The sequence below is a fragment of the Garra rufa genome, chromosome 7, assembly GCF_049309525.1.
Source record: "Garra rufa chromosome 7, GarRuf1.0, whole genome shotgun sequence".
In the NCBI taxonomy this organism is placed as follows: Eukaryota; Metazoa; Chordata; class Actinopteri; order Cypriniformes; family Cyprinidae; genus Garra; species Garra rufa.
This window is the reverse complement of record NC_133367.1, coordinates 42,006,685-42,018,807: the sequence shown is the minus strand read 5'-3', so window position 1 is coordinate 42,018,807 and position 12,123 is coordinate 42,006,685. Positions and strand designations below refer to the sequence as shown.

At 36.4% G+C, this 12,123-nt stretch overlaps 1 protein-coding gene across 3 annotated transcripts; it reads left to right on the top strand.

Annotated features, from left to right (window-relative positions):
- Window positions 1-1,347: 1,347 nt before the first annotated feature.
- Window positions 1,348-8,220, top strand: LOC141339046 (uncharacterized). Of its 3 annotated transcripts, XM_073844671.1 has the most exons (9): window positions 1,348-2,191; window positions 3,712-3,877; window positions 4,531-5,004; window positions 5,750-5,779; window positions 5,911-5,978; window positions 6,254-6,297; window positions 6,499-7,186; window positions 7,297-7,377; window positions 7,593-8,220. In XM_073844671.1, the coding sequence occupies exons 1-7, from the start codon at window positions 1,985-1,987 to the stop codon at window positions 6,545-6,547; spliced, it is 1,038 nt and encodes a 345-aa protein (XP_073700772.1). In that variant the 5' UTR covers window positions 1,348-1,984; the 3' UTR covers window positions 6,548-7,186; window positions 7,297-7,377; window positions 7,593-8,220. The 3 variants fall into 3 exon arrangements, with proteins under 3 accessions (XP_073700772.1, XP_073700773.1, XP_073700771.1); XM_073844672.1 differs by lacking the exons at window positions 5,750-5,779; window positions 5,911-5,978; window positions 6,254-6,297; ... (1 more) ...; window positions 7,297-7,377; window positions 7,593-8,220 and adding an exon at window positions 5,587-5,734; XM_073844670.1 differs by lacking the exons at window positions 5,750-5,779; window positions 5,911-5,978; window positions 6,254-6,297; ... (1 more) ...; window positions 7,297-7,377; window positions 7,593-8,220 and having other exon boundaries at window positions 4,531-5,434.
- The last annotated feature ends 3,903 nt before the right edge of the window (window positions 8,221-12,123 follow it).

The window sequence follows — 12,123 nt, the reverse complement described above, 5'->3', positions numbered from 1 at the left end:
TTGTCAAATTTAACCTTATGACTGGTTTTGTGGTCCAGGGTCACACCAACCCAGTCTCACGGCAGTTCGTGATATAGTCACGTAATTTAATCTATTTTTTCGTGGCAGGGGCACGTTTATTTCGCTATTTTCGTAAGTCCAGCACGTTTTTTGAAACTAATGCATTTCAATTGGATGCATATTTCGTGAAACTGCACGATTCTTTCTGCCAGTCGGGCTGCAGCAGAGAAGCTTTTTAATCAACATTTTTTCACGAGATCTTATCATGGATTATATATGTGCAGTGCTGCTGCTAGCCATTTCGGTGCCCTAACCATAATTTCTTTATGATTTTAAACATAAAGAGAGCTTAGTCTTTTATATACCTCCTACTGTCAAAGTCAAACTTGGCGCAAACCAACCGACCACTCCAGAGCAATTAAATACTCTTTGCTGAAAGGTGCCTAATAATATATAATGAAATAATATCGGAATTATAATTATTGACTATGATTATTGATTTTTCATTAGGCTAGTTTTGGTACCCCTCAGCACTGCGCGTGGTGGGAGTGGCGGCGTTGTATATTAATTATTATTTATTATTATTTCGGTCTTTTTCGGTTATTATTCCGAAGCAGGATTGCTTTGCTGTTTATTTATATTTTTAAAACTATAACGCTACATCTATGGGCATTTGTTATCATTGTATCCATTCATTTCTTTATTTTAATAATATTATTTGGGTCTTATTACCGGTGAAATGTTGCAGTAAGCCATCAGCGATAAGCGGGTCATTAACGACACTATAGGCTATCGCATTAAGCAGCCTTTACAATATATTTAGAGTCTAAAGAAAAAAAAAGAAAAAAAAAAATTTGAAAAGCCCAAAGATCTGTAGGCCTATCTTTGCTAAATGAATTTAACATACGTTTGTGATGCCCTTTATTTTAAGTTTCTTTTTTCTTTTCTTTTTTGGTTCTTTTTATTTAAACTATATTGTTACTAAATTTGAAAATGTGTAAAAGTAATGTGTCAAGGACTTGATATTGAATTCTGTCATTTTAAAAATTCAATAAAAAAATAAGAATAAAACAGTTTAAAAAACGAAACACTGCGCATCTTACAGAAAAAAAAGACATTTAATCTGTGTTTTTGTCACCAGCAGTACAGTATGTTGCTCAGTTTTGTTACAGTAAGTTAAGCTCCGATTTTTTTTAAGTTCCAGTAAGTTTCTTCTGTTCTCCTGTTGGAGAAAAAAAAATAGTTTAATTTAATTTTTCACCTTTTTTTTTTTTTTTTTTTTTTGCACAACAATATCCGGGTGACGGCGCTACCGCCAATTAGCTACTTAACGTTACGTCCTTTGGAGTCGTTGAGTAAGGTAAGATAAAATTATTGGCAACCTCATGAACAAGTAGACTATATAATTCGATGAAATATGTATGCAAAAGTGTATTAGTCAAGTATGTTGCTGGAGTATTGTCATGACTGCCTTATGCTCTATTTTAACTTCTTGTGACATTGTTTTGGTGTTTCCATTTGTCTGATATAAAACGCTATAAGTGCTAACTGCATGTCACATGTTAGTGTAACTAGTTCACAAAAAAATTCTCAACTCTTCCTTTTCGATTTTCGTGTAATTTAATAATGTGATATTCATAAGGCGTTCAGTAGACATTAAAATGTCACATTTTTCTTTTATCAATAGGACTATTTTCGGTCTCTCATATGGGCAACACACACACAGTGTATTACTGTGTAAATAGCAGTTAAAAATCAGAGAAATGTTTACCCTTATCACAATGTCATCACGAACAAAGTTCAAAACTCAGAAGAATGACTGGTTAAGACAATTTGACCATTGAAATTAAGAAAGCACATAGCATCCCTTACATAGTGTGATTTTAAGTCCTATAGTGTGATATTAATTCAGAATGTTTCAATGGGTAGCCTATATTATACATAAATAACTTTCTCTTTTTTCTTTCTTTTTTTCTCAGACAACATGGTTTCTAATAAGAAGAAATGCCCCAACTGCCCTCAGGTCATGCCCTGTGCCACTAAGGTCTGTAAGGCCTGTGGGGCAGAGCAGCCCAAGAAGGCACGTTTGTTGAAGAGACTGCAGGCCCTTGATATGAAGAAGGGGGAGTGGCTTGGCAATCTTAAAAAAAAACACAATGAGGCAGCCATGCGTGATGAAGCCATAATTTTGGTGTGTACAATTAACACTACCTTTTTTAATAGGGTCGCCACATTTACCAGTCCTGATTGAGTGACATTTTTGACAGAAGATCATAATATATTTTTCAAATGCTTTTATTTGTATTTATTTTAAAGAGGGATTTAAACCAGATTTCTGAAATATAGGGTTTACCTCTACCTCGACCTCTAAACAGAGTTTAAATACCAAATGCAACTTGAAGGTTCTCTTTCACACAGTTAAAGCCTAGTGCAGGCGTGTTAAACACATGGTGGTCCAAAATTAAAAACTGTCCAAGTTGCGGGCAAGGTAAATCTTTATTGAAAAACTGACTTAAATTGAGCATGTGATTCCACCTTTCAGTAGTATGTGATGAATTTAATGTAGTCATGGCATTCATGCAATAATAATAAGGAATTTAGGTACTACTGTTAAAAGTGGAGTTTAACTTTAAACACAGATTCTTCAGAATAGAATAGAATAGAATGCCTTTTATTGTTATTATACACATGTACAACGAGACTGAAGCAACTCCTTTTCCACTGTCAACATGTACATAAGAGAAATGTAACAACAAGGAATAAAATAAGTATTGCAAAAGAGGGGGGAGGGGGTGTAAGGTGCACAGTTCTGAGAAGCTATATAAATTAAAATAAAAAAATAAATTTGGTTTCTAAACTGATTTTGATTATATCAGAAGTATTAAGTATTACATATTAAGTATTAAATATTGAACAGTAATGAAGTTGCACAGAATAGCAGTGTTATCAAACGTATTAAATATTGCACAGTAGGTGGGCAGAAGAAAGTCTGGGGATTGGAGGGGAAGTGTGGAGTCAGTTCCTGTTCCTGAGTTCAAATTGGTTATGGCTTTTGGGAACAGGCCAGCAGAGTCAGAGTCACTGACTGTTAACTTGAAAGGCATATTAATGAACTAAATACCCATTGCCAAAAATTCACTCTCCAGAACATTCTCATTCACGGTTCCATGCTGGTGGAACGATCTTCCTACCATCATCCGGAATGCAGAATCCCTGACAACATTCAAAAGACAACCAAAAATTCATTTATTTCATGAGCACTTAACCTTGTAAAAAAAACATACAGTATGAATGGGTTTACCAAAGTAAACAACACAGCTATATTGTGTATTTTACTAAATCCTGTATCCTAGATGTACCATCTTCCGTCTCGTAGAACTAATCCCGTTATGTATTTGCAGTGTATTGAAATGCATTGATTTTCAGTGTAAACCTATTCATTTGGGGTGGTAAATATGAAATATGGATGGAAAAAATCTATACATCTACAGGGCTACCAAATTCATACAAGTGGCAACCAGATTTTGACTTTTAACATGTAACATTAAGTCCTGACCTGTTAATAATTCTAACATCAAATTCAAGCCAGAGATAATTTTTCATACAGAGTAAATTTGACAAAATAGAAAATTCAGTTTTGATGATGACTCAGTAATTTTGCTTTTGCTGGTTATAAGTGCATTTATCCTTTAAAAATAAATGTCTTTGCAGCTTGAGAAGCTACATGCAATGGGCTACAAGCCACTCCTCCTCCTTCAGAAGGAAGGCAATGGCAAAAAAACAAAAATAACTTCCCTCACCCCAAGATGCGAACTGGACCCACTGGCCACACAACACCTCAGCAAAATAACTGCCTTTTATGAGTTGGTTTGTGCAGGTGAGATGTAAAGTATATATTTTTTTCAGTCGTCTACTTGTACAGTTGATTGTCAATACTTCCCTATTTTTTCAGCACTTATCAAATATTTATAGTTTATACAACAAATGACAGCCTTATTACATTTCAACGTTGTGGAATGTTGGTTACATGGACGAGATAATTGTGGCAAACAAGACACTGTCCACTGAAGGTAGAACTACTTTTTGTTGCGTAGAAACTAAGTCGAAAATTAAATAAATAAACAATACTCTGGTGTTTTAAGATTATAATTCCAGCCATGTTCAATACATAGCCTTGTTAATATAGGTTACCAAGTGTAGTCTGAAAATTTGGTAAAACATAGTTTGGGTTTCTTAAGATGCCAGTTCGATATTTGATGTATGTTGTTGTAAGTTTCCCTGTTTTCCCCATTGTTTCGCCTTTAGCTATTCACACCTTAAACAAAATCATATAAACTTGCATCCCGTATGAAAAATAGCCTATAGTCAATGTTTTGCCTGTGTTTCAGAAATATGTAAATGCATACAAGCTAAGAAATATAGTCTTAAAATTCTTATGTGCGGCAATGTCAAATAATCTACCTGTTTGAATATTATAATACATTATAGTTCAGCCTCATTCCTACCATTTTTCTAATCAAATTTGAACAGGTTGGAAGGCAAGTGAGGACACTGTCCTCACCTTGACCCTCACCCCCTGTGACGAGCAGGGCACCTCAGGGGAGGTGGGGTCAGAAAATCTTGTGCAGGAGGCGGAGCTGGGAGGCCTCGTGGAGGAGGCGGAGCTGGAAGGCCAAGGTGCGGGGACTGAAGGCCTCGTGGAGGAGGCGGAGCTGGAAGGCCCAGGTGTGGAGACTGAAGGCCTCATGGAGGAGCCGGGGCTGGAAGGCCCAGGTGTGGAGACTGAAGGCCTCATGGAGGAGCCGGGGCTGGAAGGCCTAGGTGCGGAGACTGAAGGCCTCGTGGAGGAGGCGGAGCTGGAAGGCCCAGGTGTGGAGACTGAAGGCCTCATGGAGAAGCCGGGGCTGGAAGGCCCAGCTGTAGAGAGTGATGGCCTCGTGGAGGAGGCGGGGCTGGAAGGCCCCACTGTGGTGGGTGAAGGTGAAATACATCTACCTAAAAAAGGTAACTCTTACAGCGAACTTTTAAAGCTCTTAAAGCAACATTCCGCTGTGTTTTGTTTAATTCGCTCACTTGCTGTCTACCAGAGAGTTAGATTAGGGAGGGACATATACTTTTTTTGTATTTGTATGCAACATCCCAGTTCGACATATCCCCCTATTAGCCTAATTCAATTGAAGTTGGAGGGGCCGATTAGCATGTAAGCTAAAGGCTAGTTGTCTCCAACTGAAATCATTAGCTTAGCTAATGATGTCAGTTGTTACAATGGAGGTTATTGCACACATAAGAAAGAGTATGGTATGTACTGTATCCAACAAATTTTTCAGCAATTTTGCTGGGCAACTTCTCAACTGATTGATTTAGTTCTGATTGGGTGTTCATGTTCATTTTTGTGGTATGACATAGGTTACACATGAGGGTGTGTGCGTGTGTGTGTGTGTGTGTGTGTGTGTGTGTGTGTGTGTAAACACAACATGTGTGAATGTGTGCCTGTTTTAATGAATGTATAAAAAGACATACCTAGATAGTCCTTAATTGTTTTCCACTCCATACTTAGTTTGACATCTGACTTCTTTAAAACCACAGGGTCAACAAGGAAGAGAAAGGGGAAGTCAGGCATGTTTTGCATTTGTCAATTTTTTTTTAATGATATTGATATTTGTAATAAATGGTATGGTGAGCAAGACCGTTTTTGAATTGTTTGCCTTTTTTGAGTGAATATATGTCTGTTTTTTTTTTTATCCCACAGAGGCAGAAATGGATAAAAAAAAACAAAAAAGTAAGTTTAAATGACTTTTGTCAAATAAATACATTTGCATTTAGACTTGATGTTTGATCACTTTGATGTGAATGCTTGACCTGAATATGTTTATGATGTTGTGTTCGTAATCTGAGTTTTGATGCCTTCAGATTGCTCCTACCACACTGGCCTAGGTGTTTTTCCAATTAGGAGTGCTCTGAAAGAAAGAGTGAGAAAGGTAAGACATGCATAACAGAACACATACTACTCTTTATTTGTTCTATTTACGTCAAACTAATGTCAAGATGTTAAGTTAAAATACCTGTCAATCACAGAAGTAAAGCTGGCAAATAATCAAACAATGTAAATATTGTATACAGTATATACTACAGTCTCTTGACTAAAATAATTCAAATATAATAGTAAAACATGAAACAAAAAACATGGTGGCTGTTACCAAAGCCTGATGCAAAAAATATGTAAGGCAAGCATGTATTGTTGTTCCTGCCATAGGGTCAAACAGAATTGCTGATTGACTGGGAGCCTTGTGCAGCATGGTATGTTTTCTACTATATGACAAATACAGAAATAAGATTGCTCTGACTCTCTATTTTACTCTCAATCTCACACACGTTTTGAAGTCAATTGCGTTTACCTAGACCTGTTTTGAAGAATGTGCAAATGTGTTTGAAGTTAACATTCCCAATAGAATAATTGAAATATCACATGTAACTTAATTGTCTCCTTTTTGTTTTCAGTGGGAAACAGTGGACTCCTACTTGGGAGCCCAAGGAGTCATTTGTTTAAGTTAATTAATTTAGTAATATATGTTGTTTTATTTTTTTTATTGTACATTGCATATTCAATAAAGTTTTTTATAGCAATTTTGTGATATTTTTATACAAAGTAAAGTGTTGTTTACAAGCCCTGTGTTAAAGATGGTAGATGTTCAACATTTCCTGCCATTTCAGAACTGGATAATTCAAGAAATGCGTAACTCCATACAGAAACATGTTCTTCTTTTGATATGTGGTTTATCAAGAGGTTAGTAAATCATTCAACCGAGCAAAATGTGTGCACAAAGCAGGACTCTGTACATGCTGTAAGTCAGATGAAATTTATTGTAAATTTTAAAAAAATCCCTCACGAATGACAGTGTTAATAATTTAAAATGAATGTGCAATATCCATAATGGTCATCACAAACACGTTTCTATATGTAATATGCATGGCAGTTTCCAACATTCATACAACAGAAGGTAATGTAGTGTGATTATTTACAATATTTGTTGATTTAGGATTGGTTGGCTGAAACTTGTTATTCTTGGTGGTTTAAATTACCTTACATCTTTCCCCTTTACTGATGTTTTACCAGTCACTGCTGCTGATGTGGTCCCACTCCATTATTTGGTTGCAGTTCATCAGTGGTCCCTGGTAAGGTAGATAAGTAAGTGTTGTACTGTTTTGGACATCCTCAATTTTTTACTTTACCAACTTCTGTACACACACTGGAAAATGTCAGCTGAGCATTACATATTTGTCCCCCCCCCCCACCAGAAACAAGCTGAAGAAGCCGGTCTTTGTCGTGCCACACTTCCCTGTAGTAGTCCCACTCCACTGTTTGGTCGTTGATCCTTGGTAAGTACATGTTTCACTTTCATTTCACAGCCACACGATATGTCTGTGAATGACTAGTAATTTAATAAGTAAGGGATAATGTGCAGAACGCCAGTCATTATATTGAAAATAACTCCCTACAAGGCGAACAGGTCTTGCTTTATCCTAAAGGGACTTATTTCCCAATAATGACCAGCATTTTGGGCATAAATCTGTTTTTCCAATTTGATTTTTAGGCTCTCCTATTATATTGTGGTGGTGAGACTGTAGAAGGACCCAAAAAGAAGACCCAAGAATGTTCCAGTGGACAATGGTGGTGGTGCTGCTGCTTTTACCTCATGCCGCTTTTTGGCTGTCCAATCAAACAGCCTCTTAAGCCTAAACACAATCCCCACCCCCACACACACTCCTGTTTTTCCACCTTTCATCTGCTTGCATCCCTGTAGTTTCCATTAAATGTATATTAAATAAAGTTTTTGCTAAATATTGAGAGATTTTTGTTACTTTCATACATATATGCATAGAGAAGACAATAATTGTCTTTTGTCACTTTCATATAGACAACAACATTCAACAAAGTACAAAATAATTAAAATAAGCAAACAATGTCTGTAAATGAAATTAGTATGCATTACATTAATAAACATGGAATAGTTTTTACACTTTGTTAACAGTGTTTTATTGTTAAAGGTAATTGTGCAGTTTGTGGTAATCGTGAGTTGATTTGATGGGTGTTGATGTTTACAGTCAAATAGAGTATGCCCACTACTCCGGGTGTGCCCCCAATGTGCGTGGAGTGGACACTCTTCCTCTGACTGAATATCCATGTATTGATAATCCATTGCATAAATAACAATAAAAAATATTTCCTTCTAACAATGATTTATTGCGTAATTGGGTGATAACAATATCATGATTCTAATGCATTGTAATTTAATGCATAGTAAATTATACATTTCTGTAGTTTCATGTAGCCCATTCATTGTTCTTTAGCCAAGCTGTACAGGGTGTGTTGCCTAGCAACAGGGGTCAGAAATACACATTTTTTATATATTTTGTTTAATTACACTGTTTATATTGTTTGTCATTGTATGCTGTGGTTCATATAACATGTTTGTAAATGAGATGGACCAATAACAGATATAATCATTATAATCATTATAAACCATATCTTAAGTGATTAGCATAACACATTCAAGGATTCAAGCCCTTTTGAATGTGTCATTTTTTATACCTTTGGTGGGCTCTACTGAGATAACCTGGGGTCCAGGGGCAGTAACATTTCATCAGATGCTTTCTTCTATCTGGTTAAATAACAGGTAATTTTATTGCCACACACACACACCAGTCATATCATATGCAGAGATACAGTACAATTTCATGAGCATAAAACATAAAGATATGTGCAATTTTGGCAAAATAAATTCTGATGTATATGTTTTGCTAAAATATATCCAGTTTCATAGCTGACCTGCTTTGGCAAGTCAAGGGCCCAGACATCCTCGCATCATAGGACAGCATGTGGGCAGTACTTTTCGGGACAGAACAGTTCCTAAATAATTCTCCAACCATTGACAGAACATTTACAGGCTATAGGGTTCTGGAAAAATGTGTGGTTTTGGTGGTTGAATCAGCTGTACCTCATTGGTAAATAGGCCAAAATGTACCACCTGTAAAGTTGGTTCCTCAATGTACAATATGGGGCTATGTAAACTGTAACCCATATGCTAAATGCCTATGCATGTCAATTCATGTGAATTAAGACATGTTCCATCTTCCAGCTTCGGTGCATCATACTGCATAGATAGCCCCATATTCTATATTGATGAACTAACTGTCCAACAGGGTTGGGGCCATTCATGATTGAATTGAGAATGAATGGTAAATTCAAATTCCCTTCCTGGAATGGAATTGGAATTGGAATTGCATGCAGCTGTCAGCTGACAGGAAATGGAATTGGAATTTAATTGGAATGTCAGGAAACAGAATTGAAATCAAATAAATTCCACTTGAGTTGCTAAATAAAAAAAATGTGACTTGATTTGCTTAATAGTTTAAAGTACATTAAATATTGTAAATCACATAAACAACAAACATATAAAAGAAACACAAAGTACTGTATGTTTAGTATGTTAAGCATGACCATTTCACATGCCAAATTTCAGCAAATTATGATAATTTGATGCAATAAAAAGTGAAAGAAATACATGAATGAACATGACTCATTTGTTTGTGAGTTGAGACATACACTATGTGGTAATCATACATTGAATGTATAGTGCATCCAGAAACTTATCACCACTGTCATTCAATTATTAATTCATAAAGTACAGTTCTCATTTTTATTTCCTTGCATTTGATCAACTCTGTTTCATACATTACTTGGTATTTGTAAAGCATCATAAATAAAGTTCAAATGTATGTCTCTAAATGTAATCACAAATAAATGCTTACTGCACTAAACAGCACTAAATGGAATTCAGTGGAATTTCCCTGAATTGAATTCCACTTCCTGTAATTCCAATTCAATTCCAACTCTGTTTCCTGTAATTGTTGTTCAATTCCAATTCCATTTCCTTCTTTGAATTGGAATTGTTGAGTTCATTCCTGCATTGACCCCAACCCTGCTGTCCAATGCATCAATCTCATCCATGCCCTCATCACCTCCAGACTGGACTACTGCAACAGTACAGGTGCATCTCAAAAAATTAGAATGTTGTGTTTAATTTATTTATTTTAAAGTTTAATTATTTCAGTAATTCAACTCAAATTGTGAAACTTCAATGCATTTAACAAAAACCCACCAATTCACTATCTCAACAAATTAGAATACCCAATAAAAAAAATAAGACCAATAAAATGTTTTTTTTTTTTTATTAAATTATTGGCCTTATAGAAAGTATATTAATTTACTCTATATGCACTCAATACTTGGTAGAAGCTCATTTTACTTTAATTACTGCCTCAATTCGGTGTGACATGGAGGTGATCAGTCTGTGGCACTGCTCTCTCATCTTCCTCTTGACAATATCCATAGATTTTCTATGGGGTTCAGGTCAGGCAAATTTGCTGGCCAATCAAGCACAGTAACACCATGGTTATTGAACCAGCTTTTGGTACCTTTGGCAGTGTGGGCAGGTGCCAAATCCTGCTGGAAAATGAAATCTGCATCTCCACAAAGCAGAAGGAAGCATGAAGTGGTAGATGGCTGAGTTGACTGTGGACTCCAGAAAACACAGTGGACCAACACTAGCAGATGACATACCAAATCATCACTGACTGTGGAAACTTAACACTGGACTTCAAGAAACATGGACTCTGTGCCTCTCCACTCCAGACTCTGGGACCTTGATTTCCAAATGAAATTCAAAATTTACTTTCATCTGAAAAGAGGACTTTGGACCACTGAGCAGCAGTCCAGTCCTTTTTGTCTTTAGCCCAGGTAAGATGCTTCTGATGTTGTCTCTGGTTCAGAAGTGGCTTGGTAGCCCTTTTCCTGAAGACGTCTGAGCGTGGTGACTCTTGATGCACTGACTCAAGCTTCAGTCCACTCCTTGTGAAGCTCTCACAAGTGTTTGAATCAGTCATCCCTGTTGCTTGTGCACCTTTTCCTACCCAAATTCTTTGCATTTAATATGCTTTGATACAGTACTCTGTAAACATCCACCCCTTCAGTAATGACCCTCTGTGATTTACTCTTTGTGGAGGGTGTCAATGTTTGTATCATTGCCAAGTCAGCAGTCCTCTCCATTATTGTCTCCATTATTGTGGTTTCAAAGAACAAGAGATACAGTGAATTTATACTGTAGGGATGGTCATTTGTTGAAACTCAAATGTAAATATTCTAATATTTTGAGATACTGATTTTTGACTTTCATGAGCTGTAAGCTCTAATCATCAAAATTACCCCCCCCCCCCCCAAAAAAAAACAACTTTGAAATGTTTTACTTTACATACAATGGATCTAAAATATCTGAAAGTTTCACTTTTTTAAATAACTTACAAGGAAAAAATGAACTTTTTCACAACATTCTAATTAATTGAGATGGACCTGTACTCTGTATTGCAGTGTTTCCCAACCCTGCTCCTGAAGGACCCCCAACACTCCACGTATTATTTGTCTCCCTAATCAAACACACCTGATTCAACTCATCAGCTCATTACCACATGGGTTAATGAGCTGAGGCGTTAAATGAGGTGTTTGATTAGGGAGACAAAGAAAATGTGCAGTGTTGGGGGTCCTTCAGGAGCAGGGTTGGAAGCACTGCTCTATGGTCTTAAAAAGCACTATACAAATTAAATGTTTTATTAGTATTATTTAATGCCTGTAGTGCTGCTCTGTATTAGCATATACATTTGATGTGTGTTTTATGTGCATTTAATCCACAAAATATCTTTTTGACATATTGGTGGCAAGCTTGATGCACCAGATATACTTCAATTCAAACACCCATATTGGCCAGAGAGGCCTAGGTAAGTGTTACACCCATTATTTCATGAAATGTTAGCATGTGGCACATATTGATACAGGGAATGATAAATTGTTAGTCAAATTTTAGACCTCCCGCTGCTTGTGTGTTGTCAGGAGGTGGAGCATAAGATTTAAAAAAAAATTTCTAGGAGGCACTATAGAATCAGTGAATGTGTAGTTGTGATTTTACTTAGCTCATGTATAAACCTTACAAGTCCAGAAAAATGGAACAACAGTGTAACCCTGACCAGGCTCCTTTTTGCCCAGGCAACATGAAATGGGAGACCACACGTGGA

Coding starts and splice junctions, on each gene's coding strand:
- LOC141339046 (XM_073844670.1), top strand. CDS start 1,985: ATGGTTTCTAATAAGAAGAAATGCCCCAACTGCCCTCAGGTCATGCCC. Junction 2,192..3,711: donor GTGATGAAGCCATAATTTTG/GTGTGTACAATT, acceptor ATGTCTTTGCAG/CTTGAGAAGCTACATGCAAT. Junction 3,878..4,530: donor TTATGAGTTGGTTTGTGCAG/GTGAGATGTAAA, acceptor AAATTTGAACAG/GTTGGAAGGCAAGTGAGGAC.